Source organism: Ursus arctos, unplaced genomic scaffold (genome assembly GCF_023065955.2).
Source record: "Ursus arctos isolate Adak ecotype North America unplaced genomic scaffold, UrsArc2.0 scaffold_6, whole genome shotgun sequence".
NCBI lineage: Eukaryota > Metazoa > Chordata > Mammalia > Carnivora > Ursidae > Ursus > Ursus arctos.
This window is the reverse complement of record NW_026623078.1, coordinates 58,672,314-58,696,913: the sequence shown is the minus strand read 5'-3', so window position 1 is coordinate 58,696,913 and position 24,600 is coordinate 58,672,314. Positions and strand designations below refer to the sequence as shown.

Genomic DNA, 24,600 nt, shown 5'->3' with positions numbered 1-24,600 from the left:
ATGCAACCCTACAGGAGTCCAACCCAGAGTTTAAGGAATGGAAGCAATTCACTACAGTTCCTTTCTTTGGCATGCTCAGGACCCCAACCCCCACTCTCCTTAGCTCCTTAGCCTCTCAGCTCTTCCTCTCCCTAATTATCTAACATCTCCAAGTAAAAGGAAGCTCCAAGCCCCTGACTTACCTCGCTGAGTCTCTCTCCTTCTCTAGATTCTGGCCCAGTAATTTTTCTCTATCTTGTTAAATTTGCATTGTCTTCAAGCACATGATTTTTATACATTTTGTCTAAATTTTCTTTTTTTTTTTTTTTTAAAGATTTTATTTATTTATTTGACAGAGAGAGAGACAGCCAGCGAGAGAGGGTACACAAGCAGGGGGAGTGGGAGAGGAAGAAGCAGGCTCATAGCGGAGGAGCCTGATGTGGGACTCGATCCCGGAACGCCGGGATCACACCCTGAGCCGAAGGCAGGCGCTTAACCGCTGTGCCACCCAGGCGCCCCAATTTTGTCTAAATTTTCTAATTATCCTCAGCAGTGGGTAGATTTAAATCACCTAGTTTCCTATTACTGGAAACGAATGTTTCCTGCAGTTATATTTTCTTTGAGCCACGCAGGTTTAAGTTTGTTTTAAATTAAAATTTAAAATATTTTGTATTTTTGAATACAAATTGGAATACCTGACTTTTATTGATATCTGAATATACTCAAGAGAAAAATAAGGTAAAGCAGTTAGGGGATACTGCTCCCTTTAGGAAAAAGCACTTGCTCTCAATTTGGCTGCAGTCTTCCCTGATCCCAACTGTCTGTATCCGGTGCTTTATTAATTTAAATAACATGCCTGCCTGCCCACTGTAAGCATTCTTGTTTAAAGGAAACTTTCAAATTTAATATTACTTTTTTTCTGTTCCTAGAATTTTGTTAGTAAATGAGATCATAACTCTAAATTTTGGTCATTTTAACTCTTCTCTTCCATCATTCAGAAGTCCCAGCTTGGGGCACAAACTAAATCATATTCCTTGTATTATTGTCATTAAATGACTGAGCCTCTATATAGCCAATTTAAAAAATGTCTTTCTTACCTCCTTACAGCCTAGCCTCTCCTAATAACTCTGAACCCACTAAGGATATTTATTTATAATCAGTTATTATTATTGCTGAAAAGAGAAAACAGGAAAGCATTCTCAATCATCATTATAAGAGACTGATTGTTCCAAGTCTCTTCACTCAATTCACTTGCTAAAATTACTTCTTAGAATCTACTTTTTCACTGATCAACTTAGTGTAATCATGATTGCTCCTCCCATACCTCACAGAGTATAAGCAAACAAACAAAAAATGTGACATTAAAAAAATTATGCAAGATCAGCATCATCACTTAGACTTTAATATCACAGTGTCAGTTGTTTTGTAAGCACATATTGAGGAACTACCGTTGCCCATGTATTTTGTTATTTCATGCTCATGTGTACCTCCAAAATTATAGAAAGAATATAGTGGTTCTCAAGGAGCTTGAATTTTATCTGGGAAGAGATACCACATAGAAAGCAGTATAAAATATAAATGAAATAATTCTATATATGTAAAATGGCTATATAAAAGGAAAGGTATTATGCCACTAGAATGCAAATTAGAAGGGTAATATGAACTTGGGGATGTTGAACAAGAAAGCCTCTTGAAAAAGGTCTTGGGTCAGATTTTGAGGAAAGTTTTAGACTCGGACTTAGGGGAGAGAGAGGTGAAGTTATTCTAGCAACTGGTAGTTTGTGCAGAGCTTTTCTTTCCAGGAGCTCAGTCGGCGTACATTTATTCTTTTTCTGCAAATTTTGAATGAGATTTTGTAGAATGTGGCACAGAGTTGATATTTTTTAGTGGTCATTCATATGTAGACAAACGTACTAGATATAGAAATAGGACATGAGAGACAATCATGTGGACAGATAATCATCTCCAGTATCAGTTCATTTTCCCTCACTCTATCCAATAGAAATATTGCATTGTCTGCAGAAGGTAATAAGACATTTAATATACGAATAGTGACCTTGAGGAGCTTACAATTGCTGCTAGAGTTTTAGGCACCAAAGCGAGGAGTTGAACAATATGCAGTAGTTATCTAGCCATACAAGAAATGTCACAAGGCAGTGGCTGATGAATACAAAAAACACCAGGGCTGACAAGTCTTAGTAAAGTTCATAGGAGGCAGAATCTTTGGGCGTCTGGCTTGGAGGAAAAGGGATTCGTGGAAGAGACGTAAGCTAGAATCACTTCAGCAGGGAAACCGTGGAGGTTCTCTAATCCAACTGGATGAACCCTTTCCACGACATCACTAATAAATGGCTCTTTCTTTATCCTCTCCAGTAATGCTGAATTCACTTTCATGAGACATCCTATTTCAAGTTCCTAGAGAGAATGTTATTCCTTATAATCAGCCCCAAATCCACATCCTTATTAAATGTGATGCTGCTATCCAAAGCTTCCCAGTCCCTGTGACTATCATCCTCAGGCGCTCCATTGTACTACAGACATGCTGGCTTATTTATTCCCTTGGCCCTTCTAGCTGTCCTGCAGGTCTGGAAGTAGCCACAGCACCAGAAATGTGGCCGTGAGAAACTTCTAATGTTTATCCCAGTGCAATAAATATCATCACCTCTGATGTATGCTCTGCTGTGAAGCATTGCTCAGTATAGTGTGTTGGTGAAAAGATCCAGGTCCTGGAATCAGACAGCCCAAGTTAGAATCTTGGCTCTGTCAGTTATTAGTTTTTATACCTTGGGATAGAGACTCCACCTTTTTTATCTTCAATTTCTACATTGCAAAATGGGTACGTTAATAATGCTCCCTTATAGAACTGATGTAAGAATTAAAGACGAGAATGCATTAGGACTGATAAATGCTATTATTGTCATTGGTTCTGCTTTTACCCTTTTAAACCATAATATAGAATTCCTCTTCTTTTTTATGAATCTCAAATTATTTAAAGCTTGTTTTTGTTTTCTCTAAGTCTCCTCTAACTAAATATCCCAAGTTCCTTCAGCGTCTTCCTGTCCAATGTGGGTTTAAGTTTCTTCAACTTCTCAGCTGCTCTCTTCTAGATACCCTGTGGTGTCTTTGTGCTCCCTTTTAAACATAAAGTACTAAAAACAGAATGCACCCCTGCGGTATGGATTGATGAGATAGTCCTCAAAAGGGTGGAAGGAATAGGGGATGGAAGGAAGGATATTCTCACTGGAGAAAAGAGTAATAAGCAGAGGAGAAGAAAACACAATACATATGGCATGCTTATCAACAAATGAACCTAACTGTTTAGTCATGGGGAAAAAAAGATCTTAAAGGGGATGGATTGTGATGTCCCTGGAACTATGATACTATGGATTCTATCAATATAAAGGAAAACCAACAAAATTGTCATTATAGGAGATTTATTTATCACTTGAAAGCAAGCAACCACAGAATTTATGTGAGCTACTCACAAGCAGCAAAACGTTATAAATATTATAGCCCTTCCTTTGCTTCCCTTAGATGAAAACAATCAATAACCCTACAATAGTCCCAAAGGTGTTACTGAAAACTTGGAGATGATCCACAAACCACACATTCCCTTTGGCTGTTGGCTGCTGCAATCCACTACAGTTAGAAAGGTCAGTGACCCAAAGAAGCTACTTTGTTCTATCCTGGGAGTCATAACTCAGTAGCTTCACCTACAGACTTCCTTTATTCCCAACCCTTTATTTTCTTGCCTTCTGGTCTTTCTTCCATTCATTCAATCTGCAAAATGCTTAGAACATTTTGGAGTTCATGCCCCACCTCTGATGAGTACTAGGTGTACAACTTTGAACAAATTACTCAGCTTCTTTGTAACTCAGTTTCCTCACCTGTAAAAATGAGAATTTTTTATAGGATTTAAAAACTAATTGTGAACATTAAATGAGTTAATGTATCTAAAGTGATTAGAAGAGAACCTGGCAGTAGTAAGTGTTATTTATGTTAACTGTTGTTATTTTGGGTCGTTACTATTCATAATTCAACAGATACTAGACACTTGGCTAGGCACAGGGGATGCATAGGCAAAAAGGACAATCCCTCAAAGGTCATATTTCTCCTGATTTTGTGGGCAAGGCAATGACTTTGGGAGCATATTCCTGAATAAACTTATTAGCTACTACTTATTGTCTTTGTAACCTTGGATCAAACACTTAATTCCTCTGAGCCTCCTTCCTTATCTGTAGGATGAGGATTAATAAAATCTACTTCGACGACCTATTCTATTAAATAAGACAAAATATGCATATTGCCTGGCACGGTGTTAGAACTAAATATACACTCCTTCCCCCATAATCCTGTGGCCATACCTGAGGCTGGAGGACCCAACCCCGAGTTTAGGATCCAGCAATTTCTTCTAAAGTGCCAATCAGGAGTATGAACATATAGCGGGAAGGTCTTCAGGAAGGGCAAAAGCGAGGAGTGAGAAAGAACAAGGTTGGGGAGGCAGGGAGACCGCCCCTGGACTACATCTCCCGGGATGCTCAGCAAGAAGGAGCGCCCCGCCCCACCCGGCCCCTCCCAACCGGCACAGCAGGCGCTGCCCACCCCGTGGAGCCCAGCGGCGCGCTGAGGCTACAAGTGCCACGGCTGGGAATCGGGGGACTTTCCCTAGGAGCGGCGCAGGAACGAGCGCGCGGTGCTTGAGCCACACGTGGTGGTCAAGGCAGGGGTGAGTGACGGAGAGCGGGACCGGGAGGAGGCGCTGGGGCGAGGGAGAGACCCCGGGAGCCTGGCTGAGCGGCGGAGCGGCGGAGCAGCGGCGCGTCCCCACTCCCTGCCCCAGGTGCTTGCCTTGCCTCGGGGTATTTGGCGAACGCAGCCCGACTGCGGTTACCTTGAGGTTCACTCGGAATGGATGAATTGATCTCGCGGGGGGTACCGCTGCCTGGCGCTTGCTGCGCGCCCTCCCCGCACAGCGCGCGCTGGACGGATCCCGAGGTCGCCTCCCCCAGACCAGCCTCGCCCGTATTAGTTAGTTTCAATGCAGATATTAATGCTCTTAGTTAATGGCAGACGGAGGAGGTAGAGTGCTGCCCCCTCGCTTTGAGGTGCAATTTCATTAATCGCGCTCTTAACCAGAGAGACGAGAGGCAGGAGACGGAAGGAAAGAGCCTTTATAGTTGGTCCCATGGGATTATTCTTTCTCTACTGAGGATGGAAGCCCCGGATTATGGAGCTGCAAAGGGAATCGACTGTGCAGCGAGTGTATCTCCGATGGAACACGCGGAGTCTGTCTTTAAAGAGGGAGAAAAGCCGGAGAAGGGAATAAGGGGAGATTTCTTTCCCTCTTTGTTATAAATTTAAAGTCCCATAAGGAATCCTGCCGATTTTATCCAGAGTAGTCCAATGTGTTGAGTTAATCGTGCCAAAAGTTAATCAGAGCACCTCGTGTCTGAGGGAACGATTTTTCATTTCAGGAATTGATCAAATCCGTTATCACCACTTCCTTCGTGGAGGGATCCGGCTGTACGGGTCTGTGTGCACTTGCTAAAGAAAAGTTCTGGGTCAGTTGTATGTTTTTTGCACTTGGTGGTTTTTGTTTTTGTTTTTTGTTTTAGCTACAGAGAAACTTCGATAATAGGAGAGAAGTGTTTTTTTTTGTTTTTTGTTTTTTAAACAAACTTCAATGAGGGCAGAAAACATGTGGATTTCCTCTCCCATATTTTAAGTGAGTTGCCAGGTAGACCTTAGGTAAGCCTTAGTCGTGTGTCTGTGTGGGTTACCAGCTGCTGGAGCTGTGGATTTTGAGATAGTAAGCTCTGGAACCATGGGTTAAATCAACTATTGCTGGGAATTTGGAAGCAAAATGATAAGGGCCCTTGCTTGAAAGTGCTGTACTGGGTGATATTGAAAGGTGAGTTGTTATTCCTTGGTAGGATGGCAGAGACAGAGAAAGATGGGCAGACAGTTTTCAGCTCAACCGAAAGTTCTATCACAGAAGGGTCCCATGCTGTGGTTGGGTAAGGGCATGTCTGGATGCAAAGTTCCAAAGGTAATTTAGGAACTATATTAATAGCTTCTCACCTATTCACCTCAACAGAACTGTGACTGTGGGTTTATAATTTGTCTTTTACTGTCAGTTTACTTCTAAATAAAAACTTCTGGATGGTTAATTTCCCATGCATATTTGTTAGCCAAGTGTACAGAGGGAGAGGGACTCAGACCCATTCAGATACAATGAACGAGAGTAGCAGATCTGCACCTAGAGCAGGTCTGTCTGGGAGAGGGGGGAGTGGAGTGGGCTGGCCCATGGTATTTGGCAGGGATCACACAGTAAGGTGTGTTGTCTACATACTTCTGGGTCCAGAACAAGCCGACATCATGTAGCTGCAAGGGCTGGGAATAAAAGCACAATGAACAAGCATGGGATCTTGTACATACTGTGTGACTAAGGTCATTGGATATACCAGGTGTAAGTTTAGGAGAGGTGGCCAGCCATCTTTTACCTACTTCCGAACTACTCAGTCAAAATGCTGAGCTCCAGTGCCAGTAGAGCCCAGCTGATGGTGACATATTTGTTCATCCATGGTAATGCTCTAAGCTAATCTGTATTAGAATCTGTTCTGAACTAAAGATAGTGTAAACATAATTTAACTGACTTGTTGAGAGGTGTGTGCTTCCCCAGGTTTTCCAGAAAATTGCAGCTCTGCTAAAAAAGGTCCCTGCCTTTCTCATTTGTGTCTGTCTACAGGAAACTTGCCTTCTTATTTGAGGGATCCTGTCACAGAAATGTGTGAGTCCTTGGATAAATTTGGCTTGGTGACGGCAATGCTTCCTTCAGAGACACTGCTACTTCCTCTGTGCTCCTTTTCTGCCCTGACCTAAGTTTCTCAGTGTCAGTCCCTCTGCTAAGTCAGAGGATTTGCCCTTTTCACACTTTCCTGCCACTAGGTAGCCTCTCCTTTCTTTTACCCTTTTTAGGATGCCCTGGGGCTGGAAGTGTCAACAACGGTGCCTGAAAAGGAGATGGGGACCTCAAGAGCGATACTCCTGGTAGTGCAGCCTTAGGTCCTGTTGGGTTCTTACCTGTGTGGTTTTTGGCTGAATTTTCGGAAGCTGCTGGGGGATGTCTGACTAGCTCTGATGGAGCTCCACTACCTTGAGAAGAGGAGCAGCCAGGCAGTCCTGTGCGATGCTGTGGACTGGCATTCAGGAGGGCTTCCTGGTGACCAGGCAGATGCAGCAGCCATCAAAGCTGCTCTCTGCTGCCAGAGACACTGTATATCGACACCAAGAGCAGCTGAGGTGGAAGGGTCTAAACTTAGCCCTTCTGCAGCATCCCCCTCCGCCTCTCTGCAAGACAGTGTTACTCAGACAGACTCCTTGCCACCAGGGCCTCTCAACTCAGGGAATAACAAAATAACGGCAGGACGGAAAGTCTGCAACTGCTGCAGCCAGGAATTAGAAACTTCTTTCACCTGTGTGGATGAGAATGTCAACTTAGAGCAAAGGAACCGGTGCTCCCCTTCAGCAAAAGGGAACAATCATCTGGGAGACCTTGGCTGGGGAAATCCAAATGAGTGGTCTCATGAGGCTGCCATATCCTTGATATCTGAAGATGAAGATGATGTAAGTTTGGAAGCCACGTCTTCAGGGAAGTCAGTAGACTATGGTTTCATCAGTGCCATCTTGTTCTTGGTCACTGGCATCTTGCTGGTGATCATCTCTTACATTGTCCCACGGGAAGTGACTGTGGATCCCAACACTGTGGCGGCCCGGGAGATGGAACGCTTGGAGAGGGAGAGCGCAAGGTTGGGGGCTCACCTGGACCGCTGTGTGATTGCAGGACTCTGCCTGCTCACACTTGGGGGGGTCGTTTTGTCCTGTTTGCTAATGATGTCTATGTGGAAAGGTGAGCTATATCGTCGTAACAGGTTTGCCTCTTCCAAAGAGTCTGCAAAACTCTACGGTTCTTTCAACTTCAGGATGAAGACCTGCACTAATGAAAACGCCCTGGAACTGTCCTTGGTAGAGGAAGATGCTCTTGATGGACAGAGTTAATTCAGGTTGTGAGCCTACTGAGAGTCTGCGTTAGCATTTTATATGGAAACAAACAAACAACGCACATTTCTTAAAATTAACAGTGCAGTTTATTTGCTTGGCAAGAAAGGCTTATTTCCCAAACCAACAGCCAGTGAGTGTTTTTGTTCTAGATGTATTTTTTATTTTGAAGAAAAGCTATGTAAGATGCATTAAGGAACTACAACCAGCTACACCTGTCCTTCTAAAGAACTGAGATTAATTCATCTATCATGGCCATCAGCTTCTACTTCTATAGCAAAGTATTTCTAACAACCAGTGTACAAATAATTTCTTCTCCATGGTATGGGGTATTATTCTTTGGACATTAGTAGGTCCTACACACAGTAGGATCAATTCGGTACATATTTTGTGAAAAAGAATTTAAGCACTAATCACATAATAAGGCTTACATTTAATTCTCAAAGGTGCTTATCCATTTTCTTGCTAAATTTTTTCTTCCTCTAATTTGGCTGAACACTAAAATCTAGGGTTTTGAATTTGAATATTTTGAAGGTTGAGGATGTTGATTATTTTTAAAAAATGCAGAAACACATCTGTTATATTTAAAACTATTCCTGTGCTCAGAAATGGTAACTAAGTCATTAGAATAAACTTTCTAGTAAAGAAAAATAATATAAATCATTATAAGACCAATCTGAATTTAACCCAGAATGGTAGTGCCAGATATTAGCCAGTGTTGCATGCTCATTCTCTAGATGAAGTAAAATTAGTTGCTTATATAAATTTCATTTTCCATTTGTGGTTGAGCCATCAGACTAGTTACCCAGGCTCTAGAAGTCTTTCTTGGTTTTCACACTAGAGAGGCAAAGCATAAGACATTTTTAATATGTTTCCAGACATATAAACCTCTAGGCAGGTCTAAGTCATGACTGGCTCTGACACACACCCAGATGATGTTTTGTTGTTGTTATTTGGAGAAATACAATTGCAATACAAATGCAGCTAGACTCTTAGAGACTATGCCTAGAAGTTGGTATCACTTCTCTAGGCCAAGCAACAAGCCATTTGGCCCCAGGATGGCAGCCAAAAAATTAAAAGAGAAGAGTGACAGAGAGAAAGGGTAAACACAGTGATTCGGTGGGAACTGCGTCCTCACCAAACTTACCACCCCCTAACAGTGGTCTAAGTATCATTCTTTTTTTAAAATTATTTTTACAATTTTAAAGATTTAATTTATTTATTTGAGAGAGAGAGAGACAGAGTGGGGCTCCATCCCAGGACCTGACTGAGATCATGACCTGAGCCGAAGGCAGATGCTTAACCTACTGAGCCACCCAGGCATCCCATAAGTATCATTCTGAGTTCCTCATCCATGCTCTCAGTAAATGTGAAATCTTGCCTCATGACATTCAAACTTGCTCGATGAGAGGCAAGATGAGCCAAGTGGTCACAACTTTGCAAAACACACACCCAGAGTCCACACTAACACCCTGTCTCTGTATGGTTATGGTTCAGAAAGGGATAGGAAGTGCAGCCTCAGAGGTAGCTTGCATTTTGCAATTAATCCTTGAGGTGTTTCCATCCTCCCACAGTAAGAGTTGTTTTAACTTCCATCAGTGGGGTCATTCTTAAAGAGGACTGCAACTCGGAATTTGGGGTGGAAGGGCAGAGATGGGGAAATGAGAACACAATTTCTTTAAAGATTCTAATGCCTAAAGTTTTTGTTGTTTTTGAGGATCGTGGAAAACGTGGATGACTTTGGCTGGCAGAGCGTGTGAGTCAGGATATTTATGTGAATGAGTTCTTGTGGCTGTCAGATTCATCTGATGAGTTAGGTACACTGTGTGTTACTAAGGGCTAAGAAGAAATGCAAAAAGGTAGGACCAGAGGATAGTAAAAATAAGGCAAGCATGTGAAAGGATTATTAGTTAAAAATAAGAAATTATATGGACATCAGAGGAAGCTAGATATAGCTCAATTTGGAAATAATTGGGAGAATATAAAGGTGATTTTTGTTATCTATTGCTGGTTCTTTGTGCTTTTTGAACAAAGTTTTTGTTTTACTGGGATTCTTACGTCATGGTTTCTGTTGAAGCAGTATAAATTTCATTTTCCGAAGGTTTATGAATTGTCAGATTCTAGCCTGCGTAGGGACCCACTTAAAGTTGAGGCAAGAAGTTAATGATATCCTTGGCTGGGCAGGTAGGTCTGAGCTGTGTGTCTTTTTGAAAAATACATTTAAAAAAATTCATGCTTGTTCTTAGAAGCTAAGTGGGATCAGCTGAGCTTTGTTTTATTTATTGATGAAACATGATTAATTAGCTAAATTGCAGACTAAACTGAATCAACGTGTAGCCCAATTTTCAGTTCATGAAGGAAGACAAATTTGAGAATCAAGTGTTAGGAAGTGTTTCAATTCTGTATAACTGGATAAAGGAGAAAAAGCCAAAGCTTTTCATTGGGAAACATTTAATGAATCTCACAACACTACCAAATTACCTGTAGTTCTGATGTGATCTAAAGGATCTCTCCCTTATTCTCTCTCTCTATATGTATATATATATACCCATAGATATATATATATAGATAGGGATACATATATAGATCCCATTATACCTATATATGTATCTATATTTATCTATAGATATAGATAGGGATCCCAAATAGAGATACATATATAGATATTCCACTTTATCTATAGATACAGATATCCCATTATACATATATATGTATCCCAATTAGGAAAAGGTATGCATGAGGAAAGACCTAAATAGTCAGAATATATTTCTTTCTTTCCTTCCTTAAAATTTTAAAATTGAAATATTGTAATTAATGCTTACTTATTTAAATCTGTTCATATATAAGACACATCTCTTTAAGGTTCTACTTATGTGATGGCAGACCATTACTCCAAGAAGAACCAATTCAGAATCATCTGGGTGTCTCCTTTAGTGCTGTATTGGCACAGTGCAGCTAACTGCCTTAATCACTTTCCTCCAGTGTTCAGGTGTGTAGCTCTAGCTCATCCTCTCAGCGCCTGAATTCAAGACGAGGATTACTTGAATTTAAAGTTGGCAACACAGGCAACAAAAAACCCTGAACTTTAGACTCTGTTGTGTCCAACCTGATAAAGAGGTTCTTGGCTCTAAATGTCTTTATTTAGAAGCACTTTGGCAAGATCAGGTGATAAATGCTATAGACGTTGAACTGATGAGAGCTGTGGTCTCATGGATCCTTCCTGGAGATTATGACCTTACATCTATCTCTTGAACATGGTGCTGGTTGTTGTTTTTGAGAGTTTTTATTGCTAGACCTGGAACAGCAACTTTTTTCAGAGGTCCATGTTTAGGTCTTTAACTTTTTATCAGGTTTCAAAAACCTAAACTGAGTCACTTTCCTAATCATAAAAGAAAGCAGCTCATTGTTCAGTGGTGTGGTGGTCCAGGGGGGTGAGTACCAGAAAGCAAGCTGACTTTCTCCATTACTACTGGGATCTACGTGCTGCTTATGGACAGTTTCATCCTCTTAATGAATTTAATAAACTGTTCCTTCTTAGGGCACCTTACACTGTTTGTGGTAGAGCTGAATGTTTTCTTTGCAATGCTGACTGTCCTTTCTAGCCACTTAAAGCTCCTAAAGCAGACCACGTCCTGGCCCCCTTGTAGGAAGAATTCTTTTCTCTAGGCTCCCCATTTCATAACTGATTTATAATTTAGAGGAGTATAGGACTGCTTGGAACCATGAAAATCTTGGTGGCTGTGGTGCTTTTATCTATCTATGCCCCTTGGCTCTATCCTACTAGAGACTCGTCTGATATCAGTATCAGATGCTTTGCTGTCTGCTTAATAGATCTGAGTCCGTCCCTCTCATACTTACTTGTTTTGGGGACCCAATTGGACCAATGCTGGCACATGTCCTTTGAGGTGCAAATTTAGACAGAGAGACTGCCCTACTAATTGTGCCTTCCCTTTGCCCCCTAGTGTAAGGATAGTGATCGACCCAGCACTATGCCAGTTGAATATCAGGAATTAGGGTCTGAACCCAAGTGGCTCTACTTTTGGTACTTCTTTGTGCCAGGCAGAAATTCTAGGCAAGAGCATTTGAACATTTCAGCCTTCATCTTTGATATGTGCAATGACAGGCATATACAAAAACCTTACCTGGATTAATCATCTAAAGTTAAAGAAAAAATGTTCTATATATTTATTAGGAGCAGGTTTTTCAGTCTGAAGGTCAGAGTCCATTGCAGCTCTTACTGCTACCACAAAAATGTGGTCTGACAAAAGAGATTCACAACCTTCACCAGTGGTTCACTGATTCAGCAAGATTTAATACCACCAGCTAGGTTCCCCTGTGACAAAGGAATAAGACAGATCCTTATAGTTCTCTGTAATGGGGTTTGACCTTTCCCAGAATTGGGCATGAAGAATGACTACAATGAAAAGAATTATAATGAACTCTCACTGGCTTTTCCCAGTATAAAGGGTTCATAAGAAAGAAAATTAACATGTCGTTATCTTTCAACTGGTTTTCAGCTGTATCATTTTATGATTCATAGTATTCTAGAATATTCTTTCCTTCCAACTTTTATGGGCAGAAGCCGTGGGAAACAATTTGTCTGATTTGTGTACTGACACTGTAAAAAGTAAGATGTTATTTTAAATATGTAAAATCGATTTCAAAAATCTGTGGCTTACACTTAAGAGCATACCTGTGGTTTACATTTGTTAGTGTGTAAGTTTATGTCCACTCAAGTCTGTGTATGTATTAGGAGAATGTTTTATAATTATAGAACTGTAATATCCAAAGCTATTGTTAGAATAATTTTTCTTAAAGAAATTTGGCATGCCTTAATGTTGACTTTAAGGGCAAGAGAAGTCTTTCACAGGTCATGAATGAAGAATTTAGAATCAACCTCAGAATGAGATGCCATAATTACATATGTCTCTTTTGGCTGTTCAGCATCTCACAGATGTTTGATTTATTTTTTTAACCATGTGATTTCAGGCTCATAAGAGTGTGGCCTATTTAGAAATTATTTTACCATGAATTATTATTTTATTTCAAGGAAATATGGGCACAAGACAGTATTTTCCTTTGCTCCAAGTTTTAGTAATTCTCCTGTGTTTCGGGAAGAAACAGCCTTATTTTCCCACTGCCATCTTCATCTTCCTAGCCAGGCTCTGAACAAATGTTATGCAAGAAAGCAAAGATGGATTATTACTACATAGTATATTGAGAGTTTCTATTTTGCAGTTCTCATTGTGCTTTTTATTTTTCTTGCCAAATAAGAAAAATAATTTGTTGTTGATTATGTGTTTTAATATGCAAAAAGGGCAGTTATTAAGGTTATGGGCTTTTTCTTAGGGCATGTGATGCCTTATATGTTATAATAGCAAGTGTGTCATATCATTTTAAAATAAAACTATTTATTAAGATGTTTCATTGTGTTTATTTTTGTTATTTAAATCTGAATCTGTGATGCTGATTTGGTCTTTTAAAATTATATTCGAAATTATTTGTCCACAAAAATAAAAGTAATATTTACCGTGATTCAAATATAACATTCTTCTTGATACCATATCATTGAACAATGTAAACCATAGCTTATTATTTTACTTTATATGAAAAAGTCAAGGCTATTTGGGTTTACTCAGTATTGAACTTAGAGTGTGAACTGCATGACGTGGAAAAAAAATACATGAATTGGTATTTATTGGTATTTTAAAAAATACTTATTTAAATAGAAAGCTTTTAGATGAGAAAAAAATATCAAATTAACTTATGTTCCTGCTTTTAAACTTCTCTTAATCTATTTTTGATCTCCATTTTCATTTGAGGGATGCATAATTTATATTAAGTGAAATTTTATCTTTATTATGTATAAGTGCTGTCCAGGTTGAGAACGGTAAGGGGACAATCTGAAGTGATGCCCCATATATTGTGCCATATATATATATATATATATATATATATTTACATATATATATATATTTACATATATATATATTTACATATATATATATAAATATATATATATAAAATACAGTTTTTGCTAAAAGACCTTTTTTTTGGTTAACCACCTCTGATCATTTAGAATGAGCTACATAATGCTGCTACAATTCCATAGTCTCTTGCTACATGACTCTTACAGGTCAGCAAGGAGGCTCTTAGAGACCCAGTCTGATGTAGCTACCTTCTCAATTGTTGCTGGTTGTCAAGCTGGAAGGAAAAAGGGAGTCTGAAATGTCTGGAACAGGCATTGCACCTCCTGACAACTGGCTAGCCAGAACTAGTTCCATAGTCCCATTCAAGCCAGGAAATTTGTTCCATCACGTGACTGGAAATGCGGAGAGTTAGCGCTGTTTGGCAGATGACACTAATGACCACCACAATTTCTAAGGTCTTTGTGTTGTTAAAGCACATTACGTGTCAATGAATATAAAAATTCCTACATTTTCTGATGACCACTTGATCCATTTATTTTTAATATTTTTATATGGAGGGCAAAAATAATTATTCTAAAAACTCCCAGAAACACACAACTTAGTGGTGCTTTTTATAGAGGGAAATGATCACAATTTACCTTAAGATTACCTATATGATTTTGTTGTATTATTTTATCACAAAAATTAAGAGATTAAAATATCAATCCCAATGCTTTTAACTCATGAGCAAGAGGAAGCACTTTCTTGAGTCCTTACTATAACTTATGGAATTTATACCTTACTCACTAAATTCTCATAACATTCCTTCAATACAAGTATTATTATCTGCATATTAAAAATAAAAAAACCTGAAAAAAAATTAAAAAACTGAAGCTCAAGAATTTTAGATGAGTAGCCAAAGTTAAACTAATAGGCAATAGAGAAAAGATTGAAACATAGGAAAACTTCACTAAAAAGTCATTTTTAATTCCAGATTAGAGGGAATATTACCCTTCTTGCAAAAAAAATCTATTTATACTAGCTATTTCATTTTGTATTCACCATTTTATAAACTAAAGTAAAAGTCATGAAATTTGAAAAAGAAGAAACTCTATAAGGCACTGATACCAATATTTTGCTTTTAGATGATATAGTGATTTCTCAAAATATAAAACCAAATTAAACCTATCAAAATTCACCACCATCCTACTCATTGTCCCCACTGAGGTTCAGATAAGTTTATGCCGACACTTTCCTTGGAGCTGGAAAGAAAATGTAGTTATTCGTCTTACGTGCATAGTAGTTCTCATAGGATTTATGTACTCTCCAGTAGGGAGCTCAAAGATGGAAAGAGAGTTATATTTGAGCCCTTACTGTGTATCAGGCGTTCTACTGAGTGTCTTGCTTAATCTTCACCACACATGGTATAATAAGGGCTTCCTAATCAGGGAAACAACTGACTTGAAATTTGAATGCCGCCTCCTCTACTCTTGTCAAGTCATCTGAGACATAGTTTGTTCATGTATAGAATAGGGATAATTCTGTTTACTTTGCAGGAGTCTAATGAAACTTAAATATGATAAATAAGACTAAGGCTGAGAGGGAATCCTGTCTGGTATTCCATCATTAGATCCACCATTATCTGAAGTGGGCTGCTTTGTCACAGCAGAACCTGGGTTTTTGGAAGTACTTGGGAGCTATGTTCATGTTGATTAAGTACTGGTTGACAAATAACTGAATCAGGCCATCATCATGATAAAAAATAATCTTCTCCTTCATCTTCTTTTTCCCTTCTACCTCCTCCTCCTTCTTCTTCTTTCTTCCTTCCCTTCTTCCTCTTCTCCCCTCCTTCATCATTATCAATCATCTATGTAGAAACTATACATTTGGAGATCTCTTATTTCTACCAGCATAGGTGTGTCCAAGAAAGAAATTATATTTCTCTTCATGAGACAGAAAATCAATCTGAAAACCATCTTGCTTAATTGTAAAGTATTATGTGCTAATATCTTGTACCATAATCCTCCAGACCTTGAATAGCCATGGCTCCAATCATTATGTATTTTGAATAGAAGAGTTTTGCCATGGAAAAGTACAACAAAATCCTTCTATTTGGCTGAGATTTTTTTTTTTTTTGAAACAATCTTAATGTTAAAACTTAAAAGTTCCTATTCAGTGAGCAGTCTGGTAAAAGGCTGTTCTTCACTGCCATTTATCCAGACCAGAGAGTTTGTGTGCTTATGTTGAATTTATCTTTGAATTTGATTTAACCTTGTCCATGTTCTGCCAAATTAGCAAAATTAACTACTCTGGAATACAGATGACATTAACAATTGCTAAAAATTGAAGTCCTTTTGCCTCGATACTTAAATGGTGTAGTCAGCACTGCCCCCTGCTGTTAAGTGGATCCATAGCAGGGAAACCGGGGGGCACCCGAGAAGGAAGAGGGCAAAGCCAGCACCTGCATTAAATCATACCTTAAACAAGTGAGAAGCTCAAGGAGGAATTCTCTGGGTTGCAAGCAGAATTAAAGAGGACTGGGAAAGACTGATGCTAGATCCTAAACAGTAATAGATGAAGCTGAGAGACATTCTTGAGACAGAAACTTTCGTTAATGGCACAGCTTTATGCCAAAGATCACATTAAGGGCGTAGCTATTTTGGATAATCTCAAAAGAGCCATCACTGAGTTGAGAAAGATAAGCCAGAGGTCAACAAGCAAAGAAACAATTCGGGGTGGAGGCAGGAAAATTTAGACTATGTTATTGGCACATGTTTGATGGAAGACACACAGAAGCCTAAGCTTCTGAAGGAACTTCATTGCCAAAGAAGCCTTTGACTATTTGATCCTTAAAAAACAACACTTGGGCCCCAAAACTTATACTAGCAGGAAGGACACTTGAAAAATGTGTACAAGCCTCAAGAAGGACATATTCTGAGTATCCATTTTAAATATGGCCGTGGAGAATAAAAGACAAAGAAGAAACTTCTGGAGGCTTGAACAGGGGCCTTGAGGTTATATAAGCAAAGTGATATGTGTCACTTCCTGGCCAAAGTAGTTAAGAAAGTTGCATACCTTTATTTAATTCCTTCCTCAGAGTTGACTTTGGGCCTTACAGAGAAAAGGGCTTTTAAGCCCAAATGGAGGGAGATAAAGGTCTGTGCATGTGGGCTATAATGAACAATAAACTGACCGTGAGGGAAGAGCCAAGCACTTCACTTTAAAATATAAGATGTTCATCATAATTTGGGGGAAAACCTCCAGTTCCAGTCTCTTTCTCTCCTTTAAATGACAAATCTGTAATTCTCAATCAAAACACCCACAGTTACCTGTTATGGTGGAGAATCATTAGTATATCATATTAACAAGTGATTTACTAAATTTACTAAATTGATGTCTAAAGCAGTTAATGATGAAAACTAACACTACTGAGTGCTTATAATGTGCTAGGCCCCAGTTTTCACATTTGCTCATTTAATTCCCACAACAATCCTATGAGGTAGGTACTCTGATTACCGTAATGTCATTCATGAACAAAGTTAGATTTACCGTTGAAATTATTAACTTGCCCAAAATACTAGCTTTGACACACAGTTTATCATTGACAGGGGTGGGATTCAAACCCAGAATTTGGCTGGTTAATACCCGTGCTTAAGCTTAAAGCTAGTAAATGGTGGAGTTAAGACTTCCCACCCAGGTCTGGCACAAAAATCCATGCTCTTCCTATCTATAATAGGCTGTCGTTTACTTCTGTAGTTCTTTTCACCTGAACTGCCTGTCCTTCCCTCTGCCAAGTCCACGCTCATTGATGATTACTCACATCATCATTGATCTCTCCCTTCTTTAACTGACCATAGCACTTAGTATCTGTATTCTAAAATTTGCTCAGTGTAGGCTGCCTTGTATTGATCACTAATTATCTCATGCATTAAACTTCTCTTTCCAAGTAGACTTTAAACTCTGGGAGGGCAAGGACCCTCTCTTACTTCTGTTGTACCCAGATCAATACTAACTTGTACCAACCACTTGATTGCTCATGACTTGCAGAAATAGGAACATGATGAATTCTCTCATTATGCCAAAAACGAGCAGTCTGGCCCCAATACTAAAGTAGCCTCTTATCCTGGTTTCCAGGATAAGAGAAGAACCCAAAAAAGGAAAAACCCTTTAGAGGAGAGCCACGAAGTGGATTAAAGTTAGAAACCACGACACAAGGGAAAATGTAACAGAACAATGACTTCTACTTGCAGAGCCGAAGGCTAAGGCATGCCTCAGTAAAAATTCACTAGTTTTGAATAGTTGATATGCAGAAACATTCACTTTCACTGGGAATCAAAACATTTAAATTAAGATATTAAACTGACCTAATTTTTATTATATCAAATTGCGAACATTTTTCCCTTTTTTAAAAGCAATGCTTAATGTTGCCATGAAATATGTTATCTCACACATAGCTTCACAGGGGCATCAACTAATACATTTCTTTCTGGAATACAAATTAATAGTGTGTACCTAGAACCTTCAAAATATCCTTTTTCCAAGTATCTCATTTTAAGAAAACTTAGAATAGAAATATTCAAGGAGGGGCGCCTGGTTGCCTCAGTTGGTTAAGTGTCTGCCTTCGGCTCATATCATGATCTCGGGGTCCCGGGACTGAGCCCCATGTCCAGCTCCCCACTCTGCAGAGAGTCTGCTTCTCCCTCTCCTTCTGCCCCCTTCACCCCACCATACCCTGCCCCTGCTTATTCACTCACTCTCTCAAATAAATAAAATCTTTTTAAAAAAGAAGAAATATTCAAGAAGATGGATAAAAGTTTATTTACAAAGATATTCATAGTGCATTAGCTAAAAAGTGAAACACTAAAAACAATCTTATAGCTCAACAATAGAGAGATTGCTGAGATGAGGTAAGCCCATAAGATGGATTGCTATAAAACCACTACACATAATTTTGGAAGATTTTTAAGGATATGAAGACTTTCTCATAAAGTAACATTAAGTGAAGAAGTTCATGATACAGAGCCTTTTCTCAAATACAGCATCATCCTAATTACATGCTATCTATGTGATTTATATGTACATAAGACAAGAAGGAACATTAAAATGTAAATAGCTATCTCTAGAGTAAGGTTTTTAGTAATTTGTTTCTTTTGTTGTGTTTTCTGAATTTTCTTTCCTTTTTATTTCTAAATGTGCTTTTAATTCTTAACAAGCATTTTTTATAATACTTACTATATGCCAATATTCATTCAAGAGATTTACAACTATTAAGTCCCTTGATTTAATCCTCGAAAGGACCCTATAAGGTAGGTACCATTGTTACCTCAAAGTTATTGATGATGAAGTTGAGGCACAGAGAGGTTTAAAATTTCCCCAAGGTCACACAGCTAGTAAGTTGTGGAAACAGGATTTGAGTCCATGCACTTAACTGCACTATGATTATGAAAAGGTTTTGAAATAAGAAAACAAAAAAATTTTTAATTGGAGAAAATAACAAATTATGAATTAATTACCTTGACTTCCCTGGGCTAATATAAGAAGATAAGAAAACAACATGAAGAAGTCAGTTATCCATCAGGAAGATTATTCTGATATCCAGGATTGTTACATTGGAATGACTTATAAGGCAAAATGTGAGAACTTCTTAGGAGGGCCATAAAAAAAAAATGGGATTGGTGGTCATCCAGTATAGGTAATATCTTCTTGCTGAGAGTAGGAAGGTGTCTTTAAGGTTCCTGCGAGGCCTATGATGAAGTGATTCATGAAATAATTAACCAGGGTAACCCAGTTTGTTTCCTAATTACATTTATATTCTCATCCTTCAAAGGAGCCACAGAGACAAGACTCTCTTTTCTGTAAGTATAATAATTTAATATTTTTGTCTACAGCTTAGAATAATAAACATAATCTACACTCCTTCTAAGAAGAGAAAGAGGCAATTGTTCTCTTATCTTTCTCTTCAGACTTGAATAAGTTGACTGATGAAAATATAGTAGAAAGAACTTGTCAGCATATTGTCAGGTAAGTATGGGAATTACACCATATAAATAGCTACCATGAATAATTTATTTGGTAGCTAGATGGCATTATTTCTGCTGAACTGTACTTCATCAGTTTCCCTTCCTTTTATGTGGTTTTTATGAGTTTAGGTTTTATGTCAGAATATACGTCAGAAGAAAAAGAGATAGTATATGTTTAACAATCAAAAAATATTCTGATTTGCCAGGAGGCCTATAATTATTCTGGGAAGTTGGTTTTATTATTGTCACCTTCTATCTGATTGAAGTAAGAAAACAGTTCAGTAGAAAAGTTATTTATTTTCTCACTATGCTAAACCATACTGGTTTTTTAGAAAGGACTTTTTCCACTTAATAACAGTGGGCCCACTTTGTAGTTTTTTACTCACAGATTGAACTTCCTCCTCCAAGGGACAGTGGATGGAAAGTAAAACTACTCTATATAATAAATAACGAGGAACTTGTAAGTTGGGCGTAATTATCTAGGGAGAGAAAAGTCCTGAGGGAGAAAAGGGCAGAGGGAGAGGGCCCAAGAAAGTCAGAGGCTTCAGAAGGGTGAAAAGTCTACCTGTTGACGAATTCACGATTGCAAAGATGGCTGAAGGATTTTGAAGATCAGTGATGTTACATATTTAATATTAAGTTGTTCCCTGTTCCTAATTATTCTGTATCTTCTCTTTCAAGGTCTTCAAACCTTTCATCAAGTCAGCCATATATAACAACCTCATATTTGTGGAGTTGTGGACAATTTAAGGATGGGGCACAGAAGAGAAGGGCAAGCCCCCTGGCAGTACCCCTCTGCTGCAGCCCATACACTGGATGTACCAGCAGCTGTGGGGGATGGTTGTGCCAGAATTCCATGATCTTAGGTAAGCAAATGAAAGTTTGAACCAGACCTAACAGCAGCAGGTAGTTGCTGGAAGTAGCAAAAAAACAGGCAGAGAGGAGGGAATAACTTAGGCATTTCAAAGATCAAACAGATAAAATTGATGATTAATCTGAATGGGGTGGAGGCAGCGAGAGAAACTGCTTAGATAATTTGATAGTAACCAAGGTATGAAAAGCATAGGAGGAAGTACTAGGTTTGGTGGGAAAGGTATGTTGAGTTTGGAGTATGTGGGGCACATCCAGGTGCAGATGGCTAATGGTCAGTGGAAGTATGGGTCTGCAGTACTGGAATGAGGTTGGGCTTATTTTACAATACGAAGCTATGTCAGCCCAAAATTGGGACTCAGGGTCTTTCCAATTTTTAATGGTCAGTGTATTTATTTCCATGAAGAGCTTTACAAATATAAGAATGTGGAGGTATATTATTAGATTTTAATTAATCATCTGTAGATAAAAGAATAATGGCACTTCAAATCAAAATGTCCCTGGAAAATCTAGGCTGTAAGGTAAGTATAATTGTAGCTCATCTATTTCAAAGATGGTTGCTGCAATTAATGATCCTAAACCAAAACTTAACAATAAAAAAGATTAATTCAAAATCAATCAGAAGGAAGAAAAGAGAATATAAACTAGATATGTGATATTAGTCAATAACCCACAATAATTTTGTTAACCTTGAGGTTTCTGTTGAACAAAATAAAAAGAGAGTGAAGAATTTTGGATCATTATTATGAAGTACTTGATAAAAAGAAAGTCTAGGTATTAATTTATAGAAGGAAACATACCCTGGTACAAAATTCTGAGAGGAAAATATCATGTAGATCTTTATATAAAGGACAGTGAGTAACACAGTGAAAATGGTTTTGCTGAAGCTACAGAAATGTTCTTCAAATGGTTGCTTCCAATATATTATTATATTACTATATTATATTATACATACTGTTATATATTATTATATATTATTATAATGTGTCTTACTAATATATAAATATATATTACATAAATATAATTAATATATCATACATAATTCTATAAATAATATGATATATCCAATATATTAAAAGCTGAGGACATATTATTAAGTCCAAAATGAAGATACTTTTTCAGAAAACTAAGATAATATAGCCCAGCTTGCTGTCTGATGATAATTAAGGAATGGAGCCAGAATTCTCTTGAGGATTGGATAGTTAACATGCTTCTCTGACTGGCTTTCAAATATTGGATTTTTCTAGCAAAGCTTCTAACAAAATTGCTCAATCTCTGGTCTTTTGTTCTTGAATTCTCTGATGAGTGCCCACATTGTTGAGATTCTGTTTGTGTATAAAAGTAAATATCAAATGCTTCAGGTGTCAGACCTATAGGGGAAGAGTGAGATTCTATTGTGAAAATTTCAGAAGGTCCTTTTTATTTTGGCCCATATGGAAATTCTTATCCTGTCTCCATGAATGGAAGCCACCAGAGAACTTGCAAAAGTCCCTCTAACTCGGAAAAATTGTTTTGAATTTGTTCAATCAGAGAATTTTCATACCATAAAGGGTGGGGAATATAATTTTGGTTTGAAAACTTTGAGGATTTATGTTGATAATATATTACCGTGGCTAAAAATTAAGCTCTTCATTGCCTATATAGACAACATCCTGATGAGTCTAACAAGAGCCACATGAAATAACCCAATAAATAATGTTAATAACAACAACAAAAACAAAGTTATCCTTAATTACTGCTTTCACTGGGCACCTTCAATATTATCTCTTTTACAATTCTGCTGTATAAGAATACAAAAATACTCATTCAAAGGGATACATGCACCGTGATGTTTACAGCAACATTATCTACAATAGTCAAATTATGGAAACAGCTCAAGTGTCCATTGACTGATGAATGGATAAAGAAGATGTGGTATTTATATACCATGGAATATTATTCAGCCATAAAAGGTGTGAAATCTTGTCATGTGCAACGACATGGATAGAGCTAGAGAGTATTATGCCAAGTGAAATAAGTCAATCAGAGAAAGACAAATACCATATGATTTCACTCATATGTAGACTTTAAAAACAAAATAAATGAGGAAAAGGGAAAAAAGGGAGAGAGAGAGACAAACCAAGAAACTCTTAACTATAGAGAACACACTGATGGTTCCCAGAGGGGAGGTGGGTGGAGGGATGGGTGAAATAGGTGATGGGGATTAAGGAGTGCACCTCTGATGAGCCCCAGGTGATGTATGAAGTGCTGAATCATTATATTGTACACTTGAAACTAATATTACACTGTATATTAACTAACTGGAATTTAAATAAAAACTTAAAAATTTTTTTAAAATAAAATTCTGCTGGATAAGGTCATTTAGTGTTACCTACTTAAATATTAGGGAATGCCAATAAATGCAAATATTTTCATTGTTAATTAGATTATATTAGATTATGTTAATTCTATTGAAAACACTGTGCCAATGTGCTTGTTCCTTTTCCTAATGTTCTGATATGGAAACTCAGGGTTAAGAGTAACAGGGTTAAGAGTAACAGGATATTTAAAGTTTGTTTTTCAGAGATCTGCTTCTCCCTAATTAGCTATTGTTTCTTTTCAGACCCCACTAACACATCCACCAGCTGTCTCCTCAGAGGCCTGGGCTGACACAGATGAAAGTCACTGATGTGGTTCTAGACTATGAACAAGCAAGGAGCCCAAGACCACATCCAGTTTATACTGGCTCTCAGATCATGTGCATAGCCCCTCTCCTTGTCGTACTAATGACCTCTTGACATCAGGGGTTGAATTTTGCCTCATTTTAATGTTAATTCTCCGCCCCAAAGAAAACTTGGAAGGTATGTTACCTATATGTTTGCTCAATGCACATGCTCCATCTCTCCTCATGAATAGTCATGTTTCCCCATCCATTTCATCAATATGTATGTAATCCCAATCCCCGTGATTATAAAAACTTGTTCTAATCTCAGTTGGATGAGACAGATGTGAGCCTGCCTGCTGTGTCCTTGTTTGGATGTCTCTCGATTAAACCTTTTCCTTGATGCATACTTGATGTCCCAGTGATTGGCTTTGCTGAGTGTTGGGCATACAAATTCGGGTTCAGTTACAATATGGAACAAACAGGTTGGTTCTTACAAACTCTTGCAAAATAAACTCCATGGAGAAAAATCCTCGCCCAAAAGAAAATTTGATAAGAATGTTATGAGAGCTTTAGAAGAGGATACCCCTTTCCAATTCTTGTGTGTCAAATGTCCAAACTTAGGACAGAAATATAGAGGGTAGTATATTTAAAAGCTCTACCTCTGGGGATTATGAAGTATTCAATAAATCATGTGCTTTGCTTAGTGATAAAAGATTATTTGTAAGAATAGTGAGTTTGAAAAGGTATTTTCCATTTTGATACAAGATAAGGTATTTTCTATGAAGAAATGGCTTAGAAGGAAAATTCAGGTTTTCTATGAATGATGTTTCATAGTAGAACCATCATAGAGCCACTGCTAATCATGGTACTCACATCCTGTTTGAGAGGGACTGTAGATGGATTCTAGTGATGCTCAGAAGGCTGTCAGTTGAAGTGCAGCATCTCGCAGGCACTCTATACCTGCATTAATAGAATGCTTCCAGTTGGGTCTTAACCCAAAACTGGACAAAGTTTCTAAGAAATATGTTCTTACATAAAGCATATCAGGTTAAAAGTTGAATGCAAATGTGAAGTGAAATTGTTCTGGCTGGCCCACCTACATGGTATCAAATGCTTTTTT

The 24,600-nt window shown here is 38.2% G+C and overlaps 2 protein-coding genes across 5 annotated transcripts in view; one reads left to right on the top strand and one right to left on the bottom strand.

The window, feature by feature from the left end:
- The window catches only part of EMC2 (ER membrane protein complex subunit 2), a 560,958-nt gene that overhangs the window by 220,580 nt on the left and 315,778 nt on the right, over positions 1-24,600 (bottom strand). The gene's annotated exons all lie outside the window — the stretch shown is intronic.
- On the top strand, positions 4,564-13,960 carry TMEM74 (transmembrane protein 74). Its single transcript, XM_044382638.3, has 2 exons — positions 4,564-4,705; positions 6,958-13,960. The coding sequence occupies exon 2, from the start codon at positions 7,120-7,122 to the stop codon at positions 8,035-8,037; it is 918 nt and encodes a 305-aa protein (XP_044238573.1). The 5' UTR covers positions 4,564-4,705; positions 6,958-7,119; the 3' UTR covers positions 8,038-13,960.

What these genes read in the sequence shown, in the direction of transcription:
- TMEM74 (XM_044382638.3), top strand. Translation starts at nt 7,120, where the DNA reads ATGGAGCTCCACTACCTTGAGAAGAGGAGCAGCCAGGCAGTCCTGTGC.